Source organism: Coniophora puteana, assembly GCF_000271625.1.
Source record: "Coniophora puteana RWD-64-598 SS2 unplaced genomic scaffold CONPUscaffold_1, whole genome shotgun sequence".
NCBI classification, from domain to species: Eukaryota; Fungi; Basidiomycota; class Agaricomycetes; order Boletales; family Coniophoraceae; genus Coniophora; species Coniophora puteana.
This window is the reverse complement of record NW_006913053.1, coordinates 840,594-865,543: the sequence shown is the minus strand read 5'-3', so window position 1 is coordinate 865,543 and position 24,950 is coordinate 840,594. Positions and strand designations below refer to the sequence as shown.

At 55.8% G+C, this 24,950-nt stretch overlaps 7 protein-coding genes across 7 annotated transcripts; 3 read left to right on the top strand and 4 right to left on the bottom strand.

Annotated features, from left to right (window-relative positions):
- Positions 1–1,414: 1,414 nt before the first annotated feature.
- CONPUDRAFT_68760 (uncharacterized protein) lies at positions 1,415–3,020 on the top strand (the record flags this gene model as incomplete). Its single annotated transcript, XM_007764470.1, has 14 exons — positions 1,415–1,459; positions 1,529–1,538; positions 1,609–1,628; positions 1,702–1,734; positions 1,787–1,883; positions 1,940–1,968; positions 2,022–2,041; positions 2,110–2,142; positions 2,183–2,294; positions 2,352–2,418; positions 2,475–2,549; positions 2,610–2,720; positions 2,752–2,814; positions 2,941–3,020. 14 exons carry the CDS (start codon positions 1,415–1,417, stop codon positions 3,018–3,020), a joined length of 795 nt encoding a protein of 264 aa, XP_007762660.1.
- Positions 3,021–4,103: 1,083 nt separating this feature from the next.
- Positions 4,104–8,315, bottom strand: CONPUDRAFT_140847 (uncharacterized protein; the record flags this gene model as incomplete). Its single annotated transcript, XM_007764881.1, has 12 exons — positions 4,104–4,482; positions 4,549–5,322; positions 5,454–5,505; positions 5,603–5,657; positions 5,729–6,060; positions 6,170–6,298; positions 6,411–6,437; positions 6,556–6,625; positions 6,765–6,817; positions 7,170–7,592; positions 7,919–8,083; positions 8,172–8,315. 12 exons carry the CDS (start codon positions 8,313–8,315, stop codon positions 4,196–4,198), a joined length of 2,511 nt encoding a protein of 836 aa, XP_007763071.1. The 3' UTR covers positions 4,104–4,195.
- Positions 8,316–9,544: 1,229 nt separating this feature from the next.
- CONPUDRAFT_160988 (uncharacterized protein) lies at positions 9,545–11,673 on the top strand (the record flags this gene model as incomplete). The annotated part of the gene is made up of 3 exons (XM_007764880.1): positions 9,545–10,195; positions 10,328–10,355; positions 10,418–11,673. 3 exons carry the CDS (start codon positions 9,545–9,547, stop codon positions 11,386–11,388), a joined length of 1,650 nt encoding a protein of 549 aa, XP_007763070.1. The 3' UTR covers positions 11,389–11,673.
- Positions 11,674–13,822: 2,149 nt separating this feature from the next.
- CONPUDRAFT_160987 (uncharacterized protein) lies at positions 13,823–15,430 on the bottom strand (the record flags this gene model as incomplete). The annotated part of the gene is made up of 1 exon (XM_007764879.1): positions 13,823–15,430. The coding sequence occupies one exon, from the start codon at positions 15,428–15,430 to the stop codon at positions 14,279–14,281; it is 1,152 nt and encodes a 383-aa protein (XP_007763069.1). The 3' UTR covers positions 13,823–14,278.
- A 2,426-nt stretch (positions 15,431–17,856) lies between these two features.
- Positions 17,857–19,116, top strand: CONPUDRAFT_35478 (uncharacterized protein; the record flags this gene model as incomplete). The annotated part of the gene is made up of 4 exons (XM_007764189.1): positions 17,857–18,220; positions 18,290–18,459; positions 18,562–18,896; positions 19,071–19,116. Coding segments are annotated over 4 exons (915 nt in total), but the record flags the coding sequence as incomplete, so codon positions are not given.
- Positions 19,117–19,883: 767 nt separating this feature from the next.
- CONPUDRAFT_148267 (uncharacterized protein) lies at positions 19,884–21,619 on the bottom strand (the record flags this gene model as incomplete). The annotated part of the gene is made up of 2 exons (XM_007764878.1): positions 19,884–21,314; positions 21,365–21,619. The coding sequence occupies 2 exons, from the start codon at positions 21,617–21,619 to the stop codon at positions 19,884–19,886; spliced, it is 1,686 nt and encodes a 561-aa protein (XP_007763068.1).
- Positions 21,620–23,086: 1,467 nt separating this feature from the next.
- Positions 23,087–24,797, bottom strand: CONPUDRAFT_160984 (uncharacterized protein; the record flags this gene model as incomplete). Its single annotated transcript, XM_007764877.1, has 1 exon — positions 23,087–24,797. One exon carries the CDS (start codon positions 24,795–24,797, stop codon positions 23,124–23,126), a length of 1,674 nt encoding a protein of 557 aa, XP_007763067.1. The 3' UTR covers positions 23,087–23,123.
- Between the last annotated feature and the right edge of the window lie 153 nt (positions 24,798–24,950).

Here is a 24,950-nt window from a genome sequence, read left to right as displayed (position 1 = left end):
GTAGATGATATTTGCGTCAATGTCTGCCCAGAGCACCTCGATGGCGGGTCTCTTGAAAGTCTTATATGTTCGCGCGAGCCTTGCTAACGTCTCGTTCTTTGACAAGTGGTAATGATGGGTCATCAAGGACATCAAGCTCAATGAGACAAGCGAAGATATTCTAAATGAGCTCGGGCAAGGTGAGGGCTGGATGCATCGGCGCAGATTTGGGACCTTGTTAACGAGTGAACATAGATGATGTGTCAACATCGTGTAAGTCGCAAATTGGGGGTTTGCGAGGTGTTCGCTAGTCCGGGATCCCTAGTAGATCTTGCTTATTCCTTTCACCGCCGCCCACAGTTGTATCAGAGACGCTATCGATGGAGGATGAGCGTGATCAGAAGATGCAACTCACAGCAGCCGCAACCGTGATGCAAGAGTCGCGGGCTAAGCTTGGTTACATGATGACTCTCAGTCGGATTTTCAACATCACTCGGTCCTCTTCCCTTCGTCCTTCCAGTTGGCTGAACGTGCCTTTGACAATTGTCTGAGTCCATCCAAACTCAACCTACCATCTGTCTTTCACTCGCGCTACCAATTGAAGAAGGTTTTGATAAGTCTCCACGTCGTCCAGCTCAACTACAATGTATCAATGACCTTGCCAATGAGACTCATCATCCAAGCTTCCTTGTCTCAAGTCACCCCAGAGCTAGCACCTCCGCTAATGAACGGAGCCCTGGGATACCAACTGTTGACAAATCTCATGGACCGCAATACCCATGGGCGGCTTTTCCGTATCTATTGGCGTGCGACTTGCTTGAAGACACCGTGATCCGCATAGTACGGATTGCTCTGCGACTATACACTGCCTGGGGAACAGCAGCGTACCACGATTGTTCCTGCTGTTTATCCACCACAGATGTTTAGAGGAGGCATGCTACTGTAAGCTGTTCCCTGTTGCCTTACGAAGAGTATAATCTCAATGACACACTACACATTTCCGCGAGCATGAATATCTGAGATGATCAAAGTTGAAACCTCCCAAACATCTTGTGGCCCATCTTTGGATACCAATTGGATACTTCACCCAAGGATATCTGACCTAATCTTTTATGGAAGTACTATTGTTTTATCTGGCTAACACAGTGAGCTCGGATACAATGTATACAGCCTTTACATGGGATCGTCCCTGCAGTGCAGTGCTAATGGCACAGATCCTAACATGAGCCTGGTGTATTATCGAACCGCATTTCGTTGCGAGGTGTAGGGCGCTCTCAAACAAGCGTCTGACTTGAGCTTGGTGAACGCTTAAAGATATCGTTTCAGAACGTGAGTTACGAGTCTCAGTCCCTCTTCCCTCCCAATAACCGCTGCTTTCCATAAAACCCACAACATTAAACAGCTCCGAATTAAATCATCTATATTGCAACACACTATGGACACCTTCTCCACCGACGCGTACGGGAAGCAAAGTGATGCGGTGAGACCACTAACTTATATATACTGCTTACTTCGTCGAACGTTTGCCTTATGTCAAAAATCACCATAGTATGCCAATTGTGAGCGATAAATTCTTGCCGAGCCGAAGTTCAGTCGTTGAATGCCGTTCACACTCTATGCCCTATACAGTATCGGGTTTGGCGTTACTGGTAGGTGGTTGTACTTACGGTCGTCGCCAGAATAACCACCCCTACTGATGCTTTCTTCTCTTTTCATGCCTAGGCATTTGACTACCTTATCACTTTGGACGAAGAGGTGAGCGCGTATGCACATATTTTTTTGAACATGATGGTAACATCGGTGGCAGGTTACTTGGGTATGGGGAAAGAAATGGGACATCAGTCGCTGTGTCTTTACTTTGGCTCGTTATGTGCCATTCTCAGGACTAGTTCTAACGGTATGGGGTAAGCCTGATTGATTACTTGTGGGAAATGTGAGCTTATCACTCGATGTACTGTAGCCGCTTTGAGAGCAGCTGCCCTTCAGCCGGTGAGTCATTTTATCTGGGACGAACTGAGCCAATGTTAAAAGACTTGCTGCAGTGCAATGCAACCCAGAATGGGTATGCGTCAACTTGTATGGTGCTTGTTTCTTACATTAACTTGAAGCATACTGACGGGATGTTTTTAGCACTGCATGTAATCAGCATAATTTCTGCCGAAGGTACGTGCTATAATAATTGTTGAATGTTTCTTTATCAAAGTCTCATTGTTTGGTTATGCGCCATTGATCTGTCAGGGCTTGTCTTCATGCGTCTATGGGCATTTTGGGGATGTAATCGGTTACTGCTTGTTTCAATGTTAACAGCGGCCATCGTAGGTGACAATCAATGTGGTGTTAGTCTGCCTCATCCATATTTATCCTGGCTGTAGGTTTTCTCGGCCACTGCTGTTTATTTGACGTATTCTTACAACAACGTTTTTCCACGAGAGGATCTGTGTAAGTATGTGGTTGATTACTTTTGACCTATATCTTATTCACTATGATGAGTACAGGGCCCAACATTTGCAACTTCACAGACAGCAAATCATCCGCTATTGAGTACGGCTTTCTTGCTGCTTACGAAATTAGTACGTCTTGCGCACACTTGAATAAAAACTAAAGAATAACGCTTTCTGCAACTCGTATAGTTCTTTTGGTTCTCATTCTTTATCGCTGGTTCCGCCATTTTCGTGCGACCAATTCGAGAATAGCTTACATATTATACCGCGACACTACCATTTATCTGGCCTTCATGATAAGTACGTACCATTCTTGACCGTTGCTCTGCAGAATTACAACGCATAGCGTCTAGCGGCATCCCTCGCAAACATTGCCAACAAGGTCATCAGTGTGGTACGTCAACGCACCTACTACGCTCGAGGAGATATGCTCACTTCTTTTCAAGCAATACTTCAACCAATATGGAGACAGGTAATGTTTCTCAGACTTATAGTTCATTGCTACTACCGTGCTGAGCAGAATCTCAGTTTACAAATCACCATACACAGTATCATCTCCGCGCGGATCTTCTTTCACCTGAGAAGAGCGAGCGCTGCTGAGACTGACCCGACTCTTGTTGTGTCTACCTTCCAAGGCAGACGCCGGAGCGCCATTAGCTCATGGAATTTGACCTAGACAGAATCGAGAAGCAGTCAAATTAATGTAAAAAGTCGTTTCCAACGATAGTTTGGAGCAGGCGGCATTGGTCATAAGAGAGTACCGAGAGAGTACCGAGACCCTAACCGGAAACTGTTATTAACTAAAGCAGCATACATCCGTTGGTTTCCGTCCTGAATTTCAATAGTTGACTCCATGAACGCATGCACTGAATGGGTAAAACGCGACCGATGCACCTGAGCCGGTGTAGACCACCACAAAGGTCCACAGTGTGTAAATTAACATCTGATTCAAGTCGGTGTGCGTGTTACCTTTTGGTCTTTGTACGGTAGCCGCTGATCCCGCAGCTGTAGCGCTGACCCGCTCACGGACTAGGGGTACAGGAAGCATGTGCTCCGAAGAGCGATGTTGATGGCAGCCCAGTTCGATCTACCGCCGGCAAGCACTGAACCTATAAGGTTCGATGTTTACAGATCTGGGGTAGCTCAGGTGTGCTTCGATATAAGCTGACGACAGAAACCATCTCCAGCTCGGTCGCCCGATCACTTTGCAGGGGGCCTGAGGCCTGAAGCGAGTACCCAGCGTTTTATCCTGCACCGAGGAGATTAGAGAGACGCAGATCCTACACGTATGTGAAACGGGATGCTCATAATAGACTGGTGCGAGCGGTGATTCGGCTACTCAAGTCCGCCTTATTGCAGTGTTCTGCTCCGCGTGGGGGGCGCGCTGCCTCATACGTCGATCCCGTCGCACATCGCCCCCGCCCGACGAATTCGCAGCTGTCAGAATGGAACCCGGGTTCCTTGAGCACTGCCGGCGGCACTGCCCAAGACGGTCAAATTGGCTTGATGCTACCAGGAGTAAAAATACGGCAGGAAGTGATGGTCACTGGGGTCGGTGCTTCTTGGCTGATCCGAGTTTCTCTTTATTCGGCTCGCCAACTTCGAACTCGGGGCGCAGACAATGGCGGCTGCTAGCACCAAGTAATGGCGGGCGGCCAACAGGTCTACTCCCAAGGAAGAAAATTCAAGTGCACATTATAGAGGAATCTACAAAGTAATCTACGAGCGAAAGCAGTTAGCAAATGGTAGCAAGAGAAAGCAAGATTTAAAATGCATCACGCCGATCTTTCCAGCGCTATCTCTCTCGTTGCTGCCTGGATCGACTCCATCGCCGTCGGCCGCACCTGCGTCTTCCGCCGCTTCACCTCTGCGTCCCGATCGGCATCATCCTCATTCTCGTCCTCCCCATTCCCTTCAGCAGCAGCGGCCTTTTTGCGCTTTTTCGCGAGAAAATGCAGATACGCGAGACTATGCCGCGGACCAGGTGCCATCGGGACGTTCATCGGGGGTGCAGAGAACCAGAGCAGCTCGCCTGTTTCTGGAGAGCACTCAAAGTGTCGCGCTGTGAATACGCAACAACGGGGGGTCAACTCTGTGATTAAGAAAAAAACACATGCGAAAGCCTTACTCGTCTCGGACGGAAGCTTCTCCACCACCGGCGGCGTGCTTAGTGTCCCCGCCGCACCGAGCATCGTCCGATCTCGATCGCTGCCCGCGCCAGCAGCTGCAGCGGCCATCTGGAGCTGCGCCTGCGTCTGCATCTGGGCAGCTGCGAGCGCCTGTGCCGCGCCCGGTGTGGGTACATACGGCTGATAATACGCCTGCTGTGCGGGCGTCATCGGCGTTGCAGCCACCGCCGCCGCCCTCGTCTGCGCTGTTGCTATCTGCTGCTGCTGCTGAGCAGGCTGCTGCGGCGCCGCCTGCGCTCTCGTCCTATTAGGCTTCCTCCTCCCCGCCGCGTCCACTTCGGCTCCCGCCGGCCGCTCCACGCTCTCCCCGATCCCCCCAGGCCCAGGCGCCTTCTTATCCTTAGCAGCCAGCGCCTGAGGCAGCCCCTGCCCGGGTCCACTCTGTCCCTGCCCCTGCTCCTGGGCCTGGGCCTCGCTCTGCGCGGCAGCAGCGACGATGAACGGGCTCGGCAGCTTGCGCGGGTAGACGAGGCGCTCAAAGTGCGCGATCGGCATGAACTCGTCGCTCTTGCGCACCTCCTCGGGCACGCACGAGTTCCAGTTCTTGATGCGCACGAACAGGCGCTCGCGGTCGTTGTACCGCGCGTCGCACACGTACAGCGGGCAGCCAGGGTGCCACGCGGGCGCTTTGGGGCGCCCGCGGATGTGCCGCGCTGTGAACTGGCACGCGATTTTTTCGATGATGTCTTCTAGCGGGTGATCGGCGAAGTGGCCTAGCCGAGGTAAGATGGGATCGCGTCGCGGATGATGGATAGCCGGAGTGTCGAGGGTACGGTAAAAATTCGAGAGACAGATTGATGAGCAAGATAGATAGCATCATCCAGGGAGCAGAATGGAAACGTACTCGTTTTGAAGACTTCTTTCTCCATGAATCGCCTGCTAGCGGGATGAAACGTCTGATGAAAAAAAAATGTTGGTTGTTAGAGCACGGCAAGATCACCATCAGCCAGAATTTGCATATGGTCTACCACGCATGCATCCTCCTCGACTTACCTGTTCAGGTCGGTAATACCAACAGACTGTCACACCAGGCTGCCCCTTCCTAGATCTAAATCACCACATACACAACATCAAAACTCAAACAATTTCCGGGCAACGAGGCAAACACCAAAAACTCACGCCTCCTCCGAAACCCAACACTTGAACACCTGCCCCACAATCGGGCGACTCGGATCGTCCGGGTTCGCGACGTGCAGCCAGTCCGCCAGACGCACGCTCAGGCCCTTGTAGCTCACCTCCTCGACGAACCGGCGGTCCTTGGTCGTCACGCGGAACGTCGTCACCGCCGCGCCCTCGTTGCCGCCGCCTCCGTCGCTGGGCCCGCCACCGCCTCCGGATGAGTGCAGCGGCCGGGCGTTGCCCGGGCCAGCGCGGACGAAGGCGAAGTTGGTGCTGGAGGTGTAGGGCGGGCCTGCGGGCGGCGAGGACGATGTGAGGGCCTGGTACAGGCGCTGTATGCGAGATGCGTGGGTTAGTGTGGGTCGTTCATGGGGGCCCGCGGCGGTGAAAAAATAGGCAAAATAGAACAGTGGCGAGAATAAGTTCAAAGGCGGGACATACCTGTAGAAGCAACACATGCCCGTACGGCTCAGTGCACGGCTCGTAGTACCTGCGCGCCTTCTCGAACAGGCGCATCACGTCGAGATCGAACGCCTGCGCACCCGCATACGATCCCGCCCGCGCGCGTCCCTGCAGTGCGCAACAACAGCCAATCGTAAGCTACCTTACCAATACTCTCGTTTCGGGAAGGCGACACACCCCACCCGATAACGAGACGATACAATTTGCTTTTTCGGCGTACCTCAATAAGCTGCAGCGATAGTGGAGCCTGTGCATGTGGAGAAGCAGACGCCAAAGTCAGCGTCCGGCTATCCGCTCAAGGTACCCCCGGGCCATTCGCACGGAGGAAACTGGGTGGGCGGGCCAATGAAAACGGGTGGGCTCACCTGGTACGATAAATTGGGCGACGTTGAGTCCTCGGGAATGACTTCGAGGGACTGAGCTGGGCGCGTGCCTCTGTAAGAGCGCAGATGCATTGTGAACGATCAGCGATGTGTCCTAAAGCAAAATAACAGCAGGACGTAAAACGCCGAGGGTGCAGCAGGATAACAGGGGCGGAGGCGAGGGCGCTGGAGCAGGGAGAATAGGGACTTACACAGCAGTGTCCTTGTGATCTTTGATTGCGAGTACAATTTCCAAAAGGCGGTCCTGTTCGATGCGAGAGTAAGCGCGATGGGCGAAAAGGGTGAAAAGAAGAAGGACAAAGACGCAGATGGCATGATCAATCGGTGACTCATAGCCTCTCTTTGGATAGCGATAAAATGGGAGTGGGACTGCCCGTCTCTGGAGTGTGTGCAGTACGGCGCTAGGCGCAGCACCCGAGGACAGAGTAAACGCCCTCACGCCCAAAGGCAGAATGGTCTGCGATGGAGAGTGGGCATCGGACCGTAGTCCGCAATGCGTGTACAACACGAGACGAAGAGACCAAAGACCACAGTCTTCCAAAGAGAAAGACACAAAGGGGGAAGGGGGGAAGGAGGGAAACAAGGAAAAGGCTCACCTGGCCGACCTCCGCCATCCATCCCTTTTCGCCGAACCCTTCCCAGCGGGGCATAGTCCTCTCCAGCTGCCGCACGATCTCCTCGTCGCCGTCTGCTGACCTGTCCGCCTCCGCTTCTGCATCGAGCGCCGAGCCGGGTTGGTCCAGGTCGGGCGAGCCGCCGATGTCGACGTCCATGTCTTGGGCCGAGGACGAAGGCGAGGCCGCGCGTGGTGTGGGTTTAGGGGTAGACGCAGTTCGTTGAGGCTGAGCTTGAGCGCTGTTTGCGCGAATTGCCGTGGTAGACCTTGTCTGCGCGGAAGTCGACGGGGCGGGCTCGGGCTCTGAAGGGCCGTGGACCTTCTGGGCGGACTGTGGGGGCGGGTCGAGGCGGGGAACAGCGCCAAGGAGGGGACGCTTCTGCCATTCTGCGACGAGCATGGACTGTTCGGTTCGCAGCAGTGATGACGGTGGTGCCGTGATGTGCGGTTGGAGCGGGAAAGGGAAAGGGTACGGGTACGGGGGAAGATGAGTCCGTGTCGGGCCAGTGAGGCGAAGATGCAAAGCCACAGGAACAGATTCAGATTCAGATTCAGATAGCGATTAGGTAGTCATATGTGTATCGGGTGGGCACACGGTCCGATCACGCATACAAAAAGGTGTGATTGGCACATAGGTGCACGCAGGATTGGAATGCGAGGAGGAACATGAGAGACGAGGGTGGTAAGCACTCCGCGGAGGAGACGAGGGGGAAAGTGGGACGAACACACCTTGAGGGTCTCTGCGTCGCTGGCTATCTGACTCCCTTCTTCGTTGTAGAACATGGCGTTCCAAAACACGAGTGACAAGTCGGTGTATGCAGCTGACGCGTCTTTGTACCTGTTCTTCTCCACACTGGCCTGGACACCCTTGATGCAGCGTGGCTCGGGAATAACCTACTCGCGTGTATTCATACGTCAAAGGCAAAAGTAGGACATGATTGTCAGAATACGAAGGTTGGGGCTGAATAGAGACGTCACGCACCTCGTAGTACTCGGGCCAGTCGGAGCGGTCAACAAGCTCCATGAACATGGTTGAAAGCAGACGCTTTCCACGTGGAGGGGTTGCGCTGGATAGGATCCCAATCAATTCCTCGATCGCCGCCTTTTGTGCTGGCGTCAGAGGCATCTTTGGATCGAGGCGGTGGTGTGAACGTCGCGGAAAGGGCTTTTGGAATGTCGCGTTCGGCGGAGGGGACAGACGCGGCACGTGGTCAACGCGAAAACAGCTCCAAAAGGCAACGGCGTTGGAACCTAACAAGGACAAATACACGCACCGGCTGAACGCTGTTGAACGCAAATGGAAGAGCAATGATCAAATCGAGCGAGCGGTGCAATTTGACTTTGTTCCTCCAATTTGGTGATTCACTTCCTCGATATAAGCTTGACTCGGATGGTGACCATGCTTACATCCGATCAGATGCTTCTAGTAGCCACTTATAACTCCGTGGGTGCATGTCCGAGGGCAAGGCGCATCCATAATTGAAACCAACGAAGTCAATTACGACACCTGTGTCGATCTTCGCAAGACAATTTCATTTCCCAACACACCCGTCCCGGCGGTACAACGTAATTCGAAGCCCAACCGCAGGCCCAACAAACCCCGTGTCCTTCGGGAGTTCGCTCCAAGTTCAAAGGAAGTCGCTCGAGATGGCGCGTAACGAACAAGCCGTAGTCAAGAAAACCTCGAGGCGCCCCGCGTGCCCCCAAGTTCTTCTACCTGGGGCGGCATCTCCGCATTGTTGGCCTCGTTTTCCCTCCCTCGGGCCCATATCAGGTCCCTCGTCGCCTTGATCGAGGCAGCCTAGCATAAAAGATTTGTGTCATCATTCACACTTCCTCGAACCGATCAGCCTGGCCGTGTCCATCTTGTTTCCATTTTTGCGCACAGCGTTACACGCTTCGAACTGTTCGCCTTGCCAAACTTCTCGATCTATGAGCATGAGTTGGCCCACTGCGTGCTAATTTGTCCGCCTCGAGCAGCTGGTCTGCCAAGGCCGAGATGCGGGGCGGCGAGGCAGGGCTGCGGCGCCAAACTGCCGGGTAGGCGAGGCTTCTTTTGTACCTGCCGAAATTGATTCCGTCCGACAGATCTGTCGCACTTTCCTCACGGGTGCCATCATGGCCTCGGCGATGACAAGATGACTCCTCGCGGTCATTCCGCTTTAATTTAATTCTCGTCCCGTTCGACTGCAGCTCGCACGGGTGCGTAAACACACGAATACACAACTAAGTTATACCACACGGGCGCCTTAGTTCATGCTCCCCACTCGATGCTATATATAACAAGCTCGACTCGGGCTACCAACTCTAATCCCCCGCCAACCCTTCCCTCCATTAACCTCTGCCCTGTTCCAGATGGTCCCCCACTCTGACTTTTCTTATGGCTCAATGGACTCTAACAGCTCTATGGGCTCCAGCTCTCACTACCAGATCGACACCATCTCAAGCAGCTACTCCTCCACTTCGTCCATGCCATCTTATCCATCCTTGTACAGCCAATCCCAACACCTCTCCATCCACCCTCTCCCTCCCCCAGATGACGACGCCACAGGCTCCATCTTTGGCGTCCCGGGCTACGCCGATCCCGAGCCATCCCTCGGCGTCTACACCCACCCATCACACTCGCACCAGCACGCACTGGGCCTCCACCTCCTCCCCGCAGCCGGCTACCCATCGTCCTATGACCTACACCACTCATCGCACGCGCAGCCCAACAACATGCTCATCCCATTGCACGCGGCCCACTTACTTCCATCGCCGCCCGAATCGCGGCTGCCGTACGCACTCTCGGCGCAAGATCCATCCGAGATCAACAACGGTCAGCTCCCGGCGCGCGCGCACTCCGCGGCTCAGGCTAGCGCTGCCAATGGGACTGCGTACGGCGCCGCGGCTGCTAATAGCGGCAGGTCACGCCACGAGGGCGGGGCCCCGCCACGAGAGCGGGCACGCAAGCATGGGTGTTGGATGTGCGAGAAGAGTTTCGATAGACCGTCGACGCTCAAGAAGGTGAATATTCTGTTTTATATTTTTTTTAATATTTTTCTTCGAAGTCCGGGGGCTGCTCGACGCGTTCGACTTGTTCCTCTTCATTTGTGGTTTGTGGCGTAATGCATTTGGTATTGACTGTTCCATTCCCAGCATCTGCTTGTACATACCGGGGTCAAAGGTAAGCCACTTTCCTATCCGGATGAATCTCGCAATTGATGGATCGTGACCTGCTTTATCTAGCCTATGTGTGCGACATCTGCGGTCGCCGATTTGGAGTCGCGTCTAATCTCAATCGCCACGTCAAACGGTGCTCGCTCAAGCCAGCCAACGCTGTAGCTGCCGCCGCAGCAATGGCAAACAACGGAAACACATCGCCCGCCTCCGTGCCAGGATCCATATCAGACGAGAAATCAAACGATACCGAGACACATTCGTCCATCGACCAGGAGGGCGGGACAACAGCCAAGCGCTCCCGCACCAGCGACGGGTCGACCATGTCAACGCTGTCATCGGCGCTCACAGACACGACGCTCGCCTCTTCCCCCGAAGCGTCTTCGTTTCCCCCCACCAGCATCGCCTCCACGCAGACAAAACGCAGACGCCGCGCGCCCTCGCCCTCGCACTGGGTCCCGCCGTCCCTGCGCGCCTTCAACCTCTCCCCGTCCGAGGCATGCCGCTCCACCGCCGTCCCGCTGCCCCCCGTCCGCCCCTGGCTTGGACACAGCAGCGGATTCAGCCTCCCCACGAGCCCGCTGCCGCTCACGCCTGGCTCGGTGTCGTCGACGGACAGCGCTGCCGGGTTCGCATCAGCATCAGCATCAGCATCAGCATCGGGATGCGTCATGCCCGCGGACGCGGGAACGCTCTTGGGCTTCGCATCGTCCGCGTCCTCGTGCTCGCCATCGAGCACACCCTGGCACACGCCGACGTCCGCATCGGACTTGCCCTGGCCGGAGGAACGCGACTCGTGGGACGACAGCGCTGCGCGTCTGCCGTACCACCCCAGCGAGTGGCGTGGGCGGCTGCCCGGCCCCGGGCTCGGGTTTTCGGGCGACGATGCGGGGTACGGTGGGTATGGTGGGCACGGCGGAGGTGGAAGCGGTGGTGGTGTTTCGTCGAGTGGGCTGAGCGGGCTGCCGGTTGTGGCGGGCGGAGGGCTCGTCAAGGCACAGAGCTACGTGGTCGGGAGACTCGTTATGCCCGTGACGTGAGTGGCGGGTGTGTAGTACAGTGGATACCGATTTTTTGTTTTGTTTTGTTTTTTGTGTTTCAGCGGTATCGTTTCTTGGGACGTTTCTTGCGCGCATTGAGTTGTCTTGGCGGTTGTGGGTGCATGTTTATCTATTTTATTTTCAGTTTCTTTTTTAATTGTTTTGTTCTTCTCTGGCGAGGAAGGAGAAATCATACACACGCTTGATGTTTATCTTGAATATTGACGCGTCGTATTTGTATTTGTATCTACCTTGCTTGTTTATGTAGTTCTACACCTGAGTCCCTTGTGTACACCACCCTGCTATTACCCGTATACTGCACTCGCAGCTGGTCGTAGTTTTGATCATCAATTTTGATTAGATCCTCCTTCTTGGCGTAACCTTACGGGAGATATTGGCATCGAACGTAAGCGTCCCAAGTCCTCGTGAAGGCGTCATGCTATTATCCGGTTTAACATAGTTTAACATCATAAATACCACGGGTCGAAGTCGACTCGAAGAACGTGGAGGCCATAACGCCGAGAAAATTCGGACTCCGACACAAAGTCTTAACGGGTGTTGGCGCCCAGGTGAACCGCCACTGTGAACGAGCCTAAGCCGTCTCTGGCATCTCCACCGCCGCGTTTGAAGCTGAAGCGCTGAAGCCTGGGAGTGTCCAGCACTTTTTGAACTTACAGTCTCACGCTAGCATGTGCCATGCCCGTCCGGCGATGATTGTGATTACTGCGCCGACGCGCGGTAAGAGGAGCTTGAAGAGAACGTAAGTTGCCGCATCTGCAGCGGCACTGGTTTCCTTTGTACTCTGAAACAGCAGTGTTGGTACTAGTGATCCGCCGACGACGTCCCACACTCTCAGTTAAGATCATGGACAGAAGCGAGGTACATCAAGAGTAGATCGTCGTCGCCATCAGGGTTTTGCTCGGTCTGAGCCACGCTGGTGGGCGATTGGTGCATCTAACGTGAAGAGTATACGCTGTGTCTCGAGGACGTGATCATCGCGAGCGTCGATCAAGGGACCCGTGGGTGCCGAGTACTTGTGCGTGGCGTAAGGCAGTGCTCCGCTTTCTCATAGCGTTGCTGCATGGACAGTGGAAAACCCCTGTTGTCTGATTGCGAGCAGTAGATTGACGCTGTCCCTGATACAGGGTTTTGGCCGTGTGAAACTGTGAGAGATGCTTCATGAAAGAAAGGCGTGGTTTTATAAAGGTAAGGAAACAATATAGAGTTAAAATTAAAGTTTGTAAAACGATATAAGAGGAAACCAGTGAAATCAGAATCCGAATGAATCACTGAAGATAGATTATGATTCTCTGGTGAAGAATGTGTAAAAGAGGGGAGGTCTGAAAGCCTTTCGCTGCACTAGTATGATAACATTTTTAAAAGGACCATTTTATACGATCTTTTGGCAGATAAAACATATGATTTTCCTTCGCTGTGCTCTGGCTTATACATAAGCCGACGTACAATAATCCAACGCTAACTCCAATCCTCAAGCACATGGATGGACACAGACCTTTGAGATGAGGTGTAGTTGTTGCTCTATTTAATATGTATCATTATGGATTCCAGCTTGTTGTTGCAGGTGCCGCGAGAGTGCATGTCATATTGGAGAAACCCTTCGAAATTTGGGTGTCGTCACAGCCATTTCTCCTCAATAACAGGTAGTATCAAACCAGTCGCTATGTTTTGAGCGGAGCTGTTTCGCCAACAAGGGGGCGGCTGGTTGGAGGCTGGAGAAAAGGTGGGGGCTGGTGCTCCCAGCTCGCCCCAAGGCTCGCCCTCTTTATCGCACCATTTTCCCGCGAAAATCGCAATTTGTTTACGGTTAGTGCCACAAAGAGTTCAAGCTGTGCCTCAACTTTGGCTCGATAGGATCTCCCAACTTGAGATTGTTACAGTGCAGATAATGTGCGATTTTTCTGTTATGCTTTTGTTGTAAGGAAAGTTGGTGAAATGTTGAACATTTACTTCGGAGTTTGCATTTTTGGGACAGAGATGCATATGAATATGTTCAAATAAGGAAGATACATGCCAAATAGGGCACAATTTACACGAATATAAGCTAAAAGTATGCCTATGGGTGTGAGAAAAAGGGCCCAAAGCTCGGAGGAAAAGGCTTCCGTCTCGTCACCTCTTTTTCTCAATCTCATCCCAGATAACATCTCTTTTTGTCTGTATTGAGCTGCCTAGAACATAGATCCTTGCCGATGCATCCAGCCCTCACCTTGCCCGAGCTCATTTGGGATATCTTTGCCCAATTTGACGACCTCAACGTCCTTGACGACCCCATTGTTTCTACCCACAAAGGAACGAGATGCTTGCAAGGCTCGTGCGGACTTCCGAGCTCTCCCTTATTTCTGTTGAGAATCTCGCGGAGGGACTGTGTCACCCGCGGCTGAGGTATGGGCACGTCCTGTGTCGAGGTGCGGGGGCTGGCAAAGATTGTGATTGTATTTGCGCAGGCATTTCCGCGCCTGGTGCGCATCAATCTTGATGTGCAGCGGCAGTCGCCTGGCGGTGGACGTCGGCCTGTGGGTGGGTGCTTTCCTAGTGCGCTTGCGGAGCTTCATCTGGCCAGGGTGGATGGTGTGGTTGTTTCATGGGCGGAGGGCGAGGAGGGTGCTTGTTCGGTATTTTGGGGAAGGGTGTGTTTCTGCTATCCATTGAAGGATTTGATCGAATATCGGGACTGTGGACGTTCCGGTCCGGGCGGGTCCTGTTTTGCGGTGGGTTGTTATATCGGACAGTACAGTCTGCAGTGCATTCCCTCGAGATAAACTCAGCACTCGTACACAGAAAAAAAAGGAAAATACCCCCAGCCTCGCCTCGCCCGCCCAGCACAGCACTCTACGTCGGCTCAGGCTCGAGAAGCGCACACGCAGCCAGCGCTCTATCGATTGCGCTCTCGACTGCCCGCGGGGTGGTGGGCTCCCACGCGATGCCGCGGGAGACGCGTATCATGACGAGCAGCGGCGCGGTGATCTGCACCTGCGGCAGCGGGGCTGTGCACGAGGTACGTGGCGAGGAAGAGGAGCGTGAAGATCGTGACGGCGGTGCAGGACTCGACGAGCATGCTGCCCATGGAGGTGTAGTGCGATTTGTGGGGGGAGCCTGTGTGTGCGTGTGTGTGGTATAGAGTTAGTACGGCATGGTGGTGAGAGGTTAGATTGGTTTTGAGATTTCGTGACGATGGGGAAGGACGGTGGGTAGGGGTGGAGGGGATGTGGGACATACCCCAGTTGTGTTTGAAGCGGCGGCGGTAGAGTAGGAGGCGGCATGCCATGAGCAGGGTGGTGTAGATGTTGAACGTGAGGGTGATCAGGATCTGGGTAGTCAGCATCCATTCTACGACCTCGGAGTCGGCCCAAAGCGACCGGTGAGTAACGTTGAAGACAGCGGCGACAACAAAGCCGACGGCTGGATGATGCACAACGCATGTAAGCTTCGCTACGGCAATGTGTTTATATTTTGTAGGATGCAGGTTTACTTGCCAATCATCGACGCGTAGAGCACAACGGCGACGGAGAAGAGGGTGCGGTAAAACCGGGAGTTGGACCAGAGGACTTTGAAGCGCCATATCTACAAGCGTGTTCTTGAAACGCTCAGGAACAGCCAATAATCCACCACGCACCATAATGCCGTCCACCAACACGTTCATCAAATAATAGGACGAAGTAACCACGACCGTAGTCGCATCCGTCGGCGGCGCCTCCCGCCCTTGCCGCGGGCCCGAATTCATCGAGAACGCAGCCATCTCGATTGTGGAGCGCGCCTCACTCGCTACGAGGACGGTGCCGACGGCCCAAAGTGCACAGACGGAGGCCAGCAGCACGGCAAACCGCCTGGGCGTCCAGCGCGCGCGCGTCTGGACAAGGGCACGCACGCACAGTGCCGCGGCGGCGGCCATGAAGCCGTAGAACGTGCCGCCGACAGTGAGCGCACCGATGAGCTCGAGGCCGATGGCGGTGGCGAGTGGGTCTGCTGCGTTGATTTGTAGGGGGTCTGGGGGATTGCTTGTGCATGAATCTGGGACTGGGAGCATTGCCGGCAGAGACTAGAATGGGGTCGGGAGCGACGGGGGGAAAGGATAATCGACTGGGCGAAGAACGTGTGGCTATGTAGGTCTGTTCAGGGTCCGTGTGATGTGATCACTTGAGCAGGTCTCGAATCGCTTGGAGGTCGTTTTTGACTTTAGAGCATAATTGAGCTTCGTCGCTTCCTATACGATAGGGGATAGAGTCCTGGGGCGAGTGCAGTCCGGTGATGTGCCAATTATGTGAACCAGAAAGCTACGAGCAGCATAGGCCGGCACTTTGGACTGAACAAGGCACGACGCGGTGCTGCTCAGGTGGTGAGATCTATCAAAGTGGAGAATATGGTGAGAATGGGTCTAGAAAAGTTGTGAGAGTCAAGACGAGGAGATACTTCGGGGCCAATGAGGTGGATGGCTGTTGCCTTTTGAAGATTTGTCGTGGAGGTCGTGAAGGACATCCCCGGATTTGGACGTGGACTCATTGTCGCCTCGTTTTTGCAGTCCACAGCAACACACTGACGCATACAACGACGTCGACCTCCTACCACGATGGCGCCACGGTTTGGGATGGCAGCACCGTCCAACTGGCGCAGACGGGACAACGATTATCGCGTCGAGGACTCGCCAGGAGCGTCGTTCACCTCCCTCACATCGCCTCCTCCAGCCAGGTCACCCATCCCAGACTCCCCTGCATCCTCAACAGTCCATTTCTCTCATATGCAACCGACACGACAGCCTCCTATCGAGTACCACACTCCCGCCTCCATGCTCAGATACCCGTCCAAGACATCCCGATACCCCACACACGCATACACCCGGAGCTACACTCGTCCTCCAAACGCCTACCACAACTACACCTATTCCGCCCCCACCCCACAACGCATACCAGAGAGGCAGAGGCAAGTATACACGCGTCCAAAGAGCTACGACTCCGAGGACGACCTCTATCAGGATCCACCTGACACTCACGCCGTCCGCACCGCCCGAGGAGCTGCCAACAGCCAATTCGTCGAAAAGGTCAAGGACGGCGACAGCTCCTTCAAGGTCCCCACCTCTATCCTCGACTCCCAGATGTCCCGCGTCTCCCACTTCTCGAACGCCTCCGAGCCCTCGAACGTCTCCACCGTCACCCCTCTCGCCCGCCGCGCACAGTATATCACAGATCGTGTAGCGCCATCGCCTTATAGCGAGTACCAGAGACCCATCCATGACAGCCCACGGGGAACGATCGATGTCACCGTCGTCGACATGGCCGCTTCCTCTCCGTCCCTCGCCGCTCTCCCCGTCCCTCCACCCCGATCTCTGGGCCCGCAAGGGCCAGAAGCCATGCGGTCCGCTACACCTCCCAACATGCGCCTGCAAATCCCGCAAGGCATGCCCCCGCCGACGTCTCTCCACCTCCCAACCCCCATCGAAGTCCCACTGAACACGGCGGCAGCCAGGTCAGTGCTCAAGCAGCAGCAACAGCCGGCGAGCACAAAGCGCTCGGGGTTCCGCCGGTTTATGCCTCTGCAGGATATTTTCAGACGCGAGCCCGATCGGCCAGCACCCGAACCGGTATGTTTCGTCGTATATGGCCTACGTTGTGACGCCCGCTGAATTGTATACTCTGTATACAGCCGCCCGCGACTGGGGCGATGCCAGCGCTGGTCGAACAAAGGCCGCCACCACCGTCTCGTATGCGGTCTCAAGCTAGCACCATCACCCCCACTGCATCGTCGTCGTCTGCGTATCCTTCGCAGAGGATGATTACACCTACACCTGCGGGTGCAGCGATGTTTGCTCCTCCGCCTCCATCGACTTCCACGCCTGCACCTGCGCCTGAACTCTCGCCTCTATCTGTACCTCCCCCGGTACCGAGAGTGACTTCGGTATCAAAGTCGGCTTCAGCAACGAGGGTCACTCCGACGCCCAAGCCTGTTACTGTGCCAAAGTCAGCTTCAGCGACGAGGGTCACTCCGTCGCCTAAACCTGCGGCGGCGGCAAAGCCTGTACCTGCACCCTCACCTGCGCGTTCCAAGCCCCCGTCGTCTAAGAAGGCTGCATCTCCCCCAGTAAAGCCGCCTTCCGTGTCTACTAAATTACCTCCTGCTCCTGCTACTACTGCAGCACCCATGTCCGCGCCCGCGCCCGCTCCCATATCATCTCCCGCTGCCGCACCCAGACCCTCGCCTGCCCCTACTCCTCTGCCCATCCCTACTAAATCAGCTTCAAGAGCGGCTCCTGCCGTTGCAAAGTCATCGTCAGCGCCAGTCACCTCCAAGCCTACCTCCAAAGCCACATCACCTCCTGCCAAACCCAACGCTTCCAGATCATCACCACCACCATCCAGGGCTGCCCCGTCCAAATCAGCAGGCGCAGGCGCAGGCGCCAACACCAGCGCCACCGCAGCCGCAGCACGCAAGTCCACCTCGCCCCCGAGCACCCCACCCGTCCCACCCGTGCACCGCGGCCCCCTCTCCTTCTCCCCACTCCCGCTCGCCCCCATCGAGTTCCTCGAAGACGACCGCCTACACGTGCGCACATCCCAAAACCCCGCACTCGCAGTGATCCAGCGCGCCGCGCCCGCCGCACACGCCGCGCGCACGGGCGCGCTCCTGCAGACGTCGCTCACGGGGCTGCGCAGGGGCGTTTATGATGTGCTTCCGCGCGCGCATGGGCTGGTGGGCGCGGTGATTGAGGCGCATGCGCATGCAAGAGGGTTGGTGGTGAGGCCGGATGATGTGTGGTTGGCGATATTGTTGCAGTGGGCGGCGTTTGTCAGGGCCAGGCCGGGCGTTGTGGATTTTGGGTTTGGGGGTGCGCCAGGCGGTGGTGGTGCTGGTATCGGTGGTATCGGTGGTGGTGGAGGGGAGAGCGACGGGGGAGGGATACAGTGGGACGAGCCGGTGGTGGAGGCGATGGCGTGGGAGCGGTACGTGACGGATGCAAAGGCGCTCGCGGAGCGTCTCGAGGCGCACGTCGAGCAGCGGATACCGGACACGGCGCTGCGCGCGTGGGCGCAGCCGCGCTTCAGCACGACGACGGACGACGACAGGGTCGCGTTCGCTGCGGCGCTGCTCGCGCGCAACGCGCCGCCGCCGTCGCACCATGACACCGCGCACGAGCGCGCGGGGGCGGGGGCGGACGCGGACGCGGAGCCGCTGGCGGCGGACAATGGGTTCGGCGCGTCCGTGCTCGGGCTCTCGCTCTCCGCCGGCGGCCTCGGCGCGGGTATCCCGCGCGTCACGCTCGAGGGCACGCGCGCGGACTGGGAGTCGCTCAAGGCGCGCGGGGAGAGGTTGAGGGGGTGGGGCGTGCACGGCGCGGCGTGGCGGCACCTGCTCGCGCCGGTGCTTGCGCGCCTCGTGAGCGCGTGGGACAATCCGCATGCGCCGGCGAACCGCGCGTTTTGGCGGAGGGTTGTTAGGGCGGACGCGGGTGCGCTGGGGCTGGCGCCGCCGATGGGGATGGGCGGGAGGACGGCGAGCGGGGGGTCGTCGGATGCGGGGACGATGCGGTCAGCGGCGATGGGGATGGGGTCGATGTCGATGTATGATGAGTGGGGATGGGGCGACGAGGCGTTGGGAGGGAGGGGGAGCTATCTCGGTGCGGAGGAGGATGCAGATCTGGATGCGGTTGTGTTGGACCCGGACGAGCCGAGGCTTAGCGGGTGGATTACCGCGTTTTGTGCGTTCGACGTCGCAGGGAGATGGCAAGGCCCTCAGCTGCGCGCGGCGGACCGTGCGCCGCCTGGTGGACGGCGCGTACTCCTGCGCCCTGCAGACCCGGTGGCGCTCACACCGGCGCAGTTCGTGGGCGCGTACGTTGTGCTGCCGCTTCCTGGGACGCGCACGCGCGCGACAGAGAAGGGCGGGGACAAGGCCGACAGGGCGGGCGACAATAAAGGCACCTCCTCTCCCGGCGGCGGCGGCACAAGCGGCCGCCCGCTGATCATGGACAGCTTCCCGTACCCGTCGCTCCCTCTCTCCGCCGTACCAGCCGCATACGCCCGCCTACGCGTGTCCCTGCGCGAGCGCGGCGCCGTGCGCGACTCGCGCGCGTCGGCTGTGTCGCTCACGCCGTCTGCGTCTGCGTCGACCAAGAAGCGCAAATCTACTGGTAGTGCCGGCGGCGGTAGCGGCGACGTTAATGGGGAGAGCGCATCGCGGTACGACGAGGTGTACGAGAGCTTTCCGGCGGAGGTTATCGCGGGCAGCGTGGGCGCGATGATCTGCTCGAGCGCGCGCTCGGAGCTGTGGGCGAACGGAAGGCGGGACGCGGTTCGGCCGTTGGTTGGGTATTGGTTCTTTTTGACGTAGCCACGTGTGGCTTTTAAGTGAACTTGTTGCACCACGATGGCTTTTTGGGTACGGTAAGGGTGTAGTTTATGATTTGCATTTCGGTTTCCTGACGCATGTCTAGTCTAGTCGATCTACTTCAGGACCACCGGACATCCGACCGGAACCAGAGAAATATGCTCTCACCGCCTCCTATGTATCGAACCCGACCTGGACATGCGACGCTGAGGCGCTGGAGAGACTCCGAAGTATGGTATCAACATCAATCTGACGTCTTCGCCCGTCCACAAGGCTATCCTCCCCTCTTTCCGGGCCAGCCGGAGAATACCGAGAGCGTCGTTCAATTGCGCATCTAGGGACGCTTTCCTTCCTGCCCCAGACCTCCCAGTTTCCGCAACGAGACCGACGGTCTGGAGGCTAGGAAATACCTGCGCGAAGATGATGGCGAGGTTGACGCAGCATCCGGGTACCATGCGCGAACAGCCGACGTTCAGGCTCTTGAGTCGCTCGTGTCGCAAGCCGTTCGCGGGATCGTGGAGCGGGATGTGGTCGACCACGGACACGTCGACTGGGAGCGCTAGGTGCTGGAGTCGTGCGCATAATTTTGCGAGAGCGAATACGCCATCCAGAGTCGTCGACGCGGTGGTGGCGGGGTGTTCGTCGATGAGACGCAGCTCCTCGAGAAGTGGCCACGCGCGGCCCATCTCCGCCAGATCGGCGTTGCTGAGCGCGACGGGGCACGTGAAGCGCCAGTCGACGACGCGGAGAGACGCGTAAGTAAGGAGCGGGGATAGCGAGTGCAGTGTAGCTGATACGCCGAGTTCTGTGAATGCGTAGCCAGACTGTTTGCAATCCAGACGTAATCCTTCCACGCCGTCTATCGGTGAGCTTGTTGTTGAGATGGCGCTGAATAGTTGCTCCGACTCTTGCAGTGTGGGTCGTGTGACCGACGTAATATGGAGCGTCGGTGGAAAACGGGAAAATTTATGTAAGAACTCGAGGACGTCCGAACAGAGCGTAGCGGATAAATCAACGGCAACGAGGGCAGGGAATGCAAGAGATACACTTGGCAGGGCCGCGACGCCGCGCACCGGAAACATGACTTTCAGAAATTCGAGAGTCGGAAGGCAGGAGAGGTGTTGGGCGGTGACGTGGTCCAGCTCCGAGCCAACAAAACTCTGCAAGTGCGCGAACCGGCGTACCAGCTCCATGTAGCGTTTCCGGCACTGACAGTGTCCCTCGTGGGCGCTTTCGAACCGCGAGAGCGGGTACATCAGCTCCAACCCGCGCAAATCGGAGCGCTGCCCAGCCATCAATTCTAGGAAATCGGCGGCGACCCGACATTCTTCAGCTTGACCGTAGGACGACACGCTCAGGTGCTGGATTCGGGCCAGAAACGCGAGATAATGTGGGACCAGAGGTGCAGACCAAAACTCGATGTTGAGGTGGCCGAGCCTTGGGAATATCTTGCTGACCATATCTGGCGAGCTGACAAGCGCCTGGAGCACAGGGGCATCGACAGGCACCGCAGACGAAAATGTGAGGGTGCGTATTGCGCACGAGTATTCGCAGAGGTTGGCTTCGTCCGTGGCGGACAATGGTTTCATGTTGGTCTGAAATTAAGGTTAGAGGAAGGTAAATGGTAGGAGGAATGGTTGCTTACAATTCGTTCTTTCTTGCCACCGCTGTCGATGACCAGAATATGAGGTATTATATAGCGAAGGAGCGTATCTGCGCTCGCAGACGCCCACAGCTCGTTTATCGCCGGCAACTTGAAGTTTTTGCACGTCCGCACAAGGGCTGTGAGCGACCCGTTGCGGGAGGGTCGCCCGGTGAGCCTGGGCGGCTCATTGTCGCCGTCGTCTAGTTCACTAAAAATCTGCTCAACAATTTCCGGAAGGGTCCAGGCGACATGCATCCCGTCGACAAAACAGCTTCAAAATAACAATATCCAGTGAGCTCAACGACGAACGTGATTTACGGACGAGCAACGGCATACTACACACCTGTGCACCTACGAAGGCGATGAGAGCGCGAGACCAGGCCGGGGAATTAACTGCTTGGTGGGGGCGTAACATGGCTGGGTCTGTGGATGTTTCCGGATTAGCGCTAGTGAAATTAGGTCATCTCCGTGCTCGACGGCGTCGGATATTTTCTGGTGCAGTGGGCGTGGACGTTATGATGGAGTTAGGAAGACAGGCCGATTCTCATCGCAATCGAGTACTGGAGCCGATGACATTCTGATGAAAAATATTCATCGCTGTGATTTATGATGCATTTCGATCGTTCTGTAGAGCTGTCAGGCTACATGGATTTAGGAGAGAAACAGACGATCTATGGCCTAGAAACGTACGTGTCAGAGAACAGAATGCGCCACGAGTTCAGGAAAGAGAAGTATTGCGAACTCTTGGCTGATAAAGATACGGGTTGCGCGGCAGCTCGCAGCTACGAAATTGGACGCGCTATGTCGGTACTCTGTGGGAGCCATACCAACCGCTTCCACCTAGTGAGCCTAAATCATCTATCGAACCTCGTCCGCCGACGAGGACGGAATCGGAGCCTTCCTCGCCAAATTGGACCCTGCTCAGATGCAGCACGTTTGCAGCTTCTGTGGAAGGGGCACGGGCTGGCATAAGTATCGCTATGGGATGGGAGTTAGCAAGAAACAGGAATAGATGGGAAACAATGGCTGGAAGAGTGATACTTGTCGCTCGTGGAGCTATGAAAGAGGCGGAAATGTCCACTGTTCGAAAGTTCGTGTGACGTAACACACTATCGGGATCTTCCAGACGAACAACCGCTCGCGTGCGGGGCAACTTCGTTAGGTAAATCAAGCGTCTCCAAGTGAGGGCGATCAACGTCTGACCAAGGATAACGTTAGGTCGCGGTAAGAGAAATTTCCTAGGAGCAATGCATTCTTCCTGAGCTAGCAACATGCTTCTATTGTATCCGGGCCCAATATGAATCGTTAGGAACAAATGCGTTATTTCTTTCTCTTTCCCTGGGAAAGGATGAGGTCATCAAAGAAAAGCATTCAAGTATTCAACCACGGTCTGTCTCGGAGAAAGCTGCACTTCCTCGGCTGGAGATATTCACAAGCTGAGTGACACAGAGGTATGATTCAGCGACCCGATGGTTTTAGAGAAGGCGCTTTTCTTACCTGAAATCTGATAGAACATACTAATTGGCTTTTCTCAGCTGCGAATGGGTAATCCATCGGCATGGCAGTCGAGCGGTGTATGGTCGATCTTCCACGGAACTTTCGATGCTAGCTTCCTCGAATGTGTTTCTTCCTACCCAAAAGCCAATGGAACATCCTGATGGCTGGGTCCCATAGTTTTAGACCAAGAATAGGGAAGACAAAATGCCAAATGGATATTCTGTGAATATTATTTCGTTATTGAGAGCTCAAACGTCTCGCTTCACCATGCAAAAGTGGATCTAGCCGAACTATCCATCCTGCGAAGCTCACGCTTGAAAGCCTCGCGCACCATCCTTCTCACGCCCTCACCCACCCAGGACTGTATCCCCCCGTCTACCCTCGCCCGACCCAACGCACCGAGCGCGGAGCTGACGTACGAATCCGCGCACATCGAGCCAGCGCCCGCCCCGCCTTGTCTCAACGATTCTTCCACCATAACGCCGGTGACGGACCTGAGTCGAGGAAAGACCTGTGCAAGGATGATCGTGAGCGTGACGATCGCGTCCTCATCCGCGCAGGACACGACGCAAGTCAAGTGCAACCTCCGCAGCTGCGAATGAGCGAATCCATCAGCGGGATCACCGAGTGGCACGCGGTCGAATTTCGCTATGTCAACGGGCAGCTCGAGGTGCTCGAGATACGGGCACTGCTTCGCCATGGCGAACAGGCTCTCGATCCTGGGTTTATGGGTATAGTCATCGACGCTCGAGCAAACGGACAGCCGCCGGATCTTGGGCCACGCGTGGGCGATCAGTATGATGTCCAGGTCCGTGAGATCGATGCGGCTGGAGAAGTACCAGTTGAAGACCCTCATGTTCGAGAACCTGAGAAGCGGCACTATCGTGTCGAATGTCATCGAGGCGCCGGGGTCGTCACTGTTACCTTCGAAATACATCGCGGAGAGGCTCTGAAGATCCGTGGTAGGGTGTTTGGATATGACGGCGAACAGCTGTTCTGATTCGGAGAGAGTTGGCGCCTGCTCGAGCGTGAGCACGTGGAGCGAGGACGGGAACCGGGCGAGTCTCTTCAGGAAAAAGATGATGGGCTTGAAGCGTTTGGACGTCAATCGGAGGGATCGAAGTGCAGGGAACATAAGCTCTGTAGCAGACGAGATGTTGAGACCAGTGTCGAAGGAGAGATAGGTGAGACACGGAAGTTGCGAAAGATGCAATAGCGTGGGTTGGTCAATGTGCGTGCAGCTCATTGACTGCAGACGGCCAAGCCGACGAATAATCTGAGAGATTGATGGCGACAGTAAGGAAGCGCGTCCAGTGCTGTCCGTGGGCTGAAAGTTGAGCGATTTTGCATGTTGCATAAACGGCTCATAGGATGCCTGAGCAGCCGGGAACTTATCAAGTATATACACCTCCCTGAGCTTGGGAAATGCGCGCTCGAGACCACCAGGCAAAGACAAAAGCATTCGAAGGGCAGGTGCTGCTATAGGTAACCCTGATAGAAATGAGGGAAGGGACAACCTTTGGATGGATGACGTATAAAACATGAGCCTTGCCTGTTCAGCGGTCGATAAAGCCCGGATGTCATGCTGAGGCGCGTTTTTGACGGACCGGATAGTTAGAAGATGATAAACGGACATCAGACAGATGCTTACGATCCAGGTCTCCTTCTGTGAAATGACAGTCCACCCATGCGGGTCCGAGGTGGGACCCGTAGGTGTCATGATGAGCCGATGGGGTATCAAATTCTGAAAGAGGCCCACAGCATCCATCATGTACCATAGCTCTTCGATAGCAGGTTTTGTAAACGCTTTGCATGTCCGTGCGAGGCTGGCTAGGGTCCGTTTGCGCTCCGAGCGATCCGTGAAAAACTCTGTCGAGTCGCCTAGTTGGTTAAAGATGGCTTGTAAAAGCTCGTACAGGGTGAGTGCTTGGTGCATACTGGAAGTTTGACGTTGACCGCTTCCCCGCCAGTGAGTGCCACTGATGGCAGAAAAGCGGCGACGTGTGAACGACTTCAATCTCCGACTAGCACGCTACCACTTTCAAGTTGCAACGTGTCTAAGATGTATGCCGAAACGACGGATAAAGCA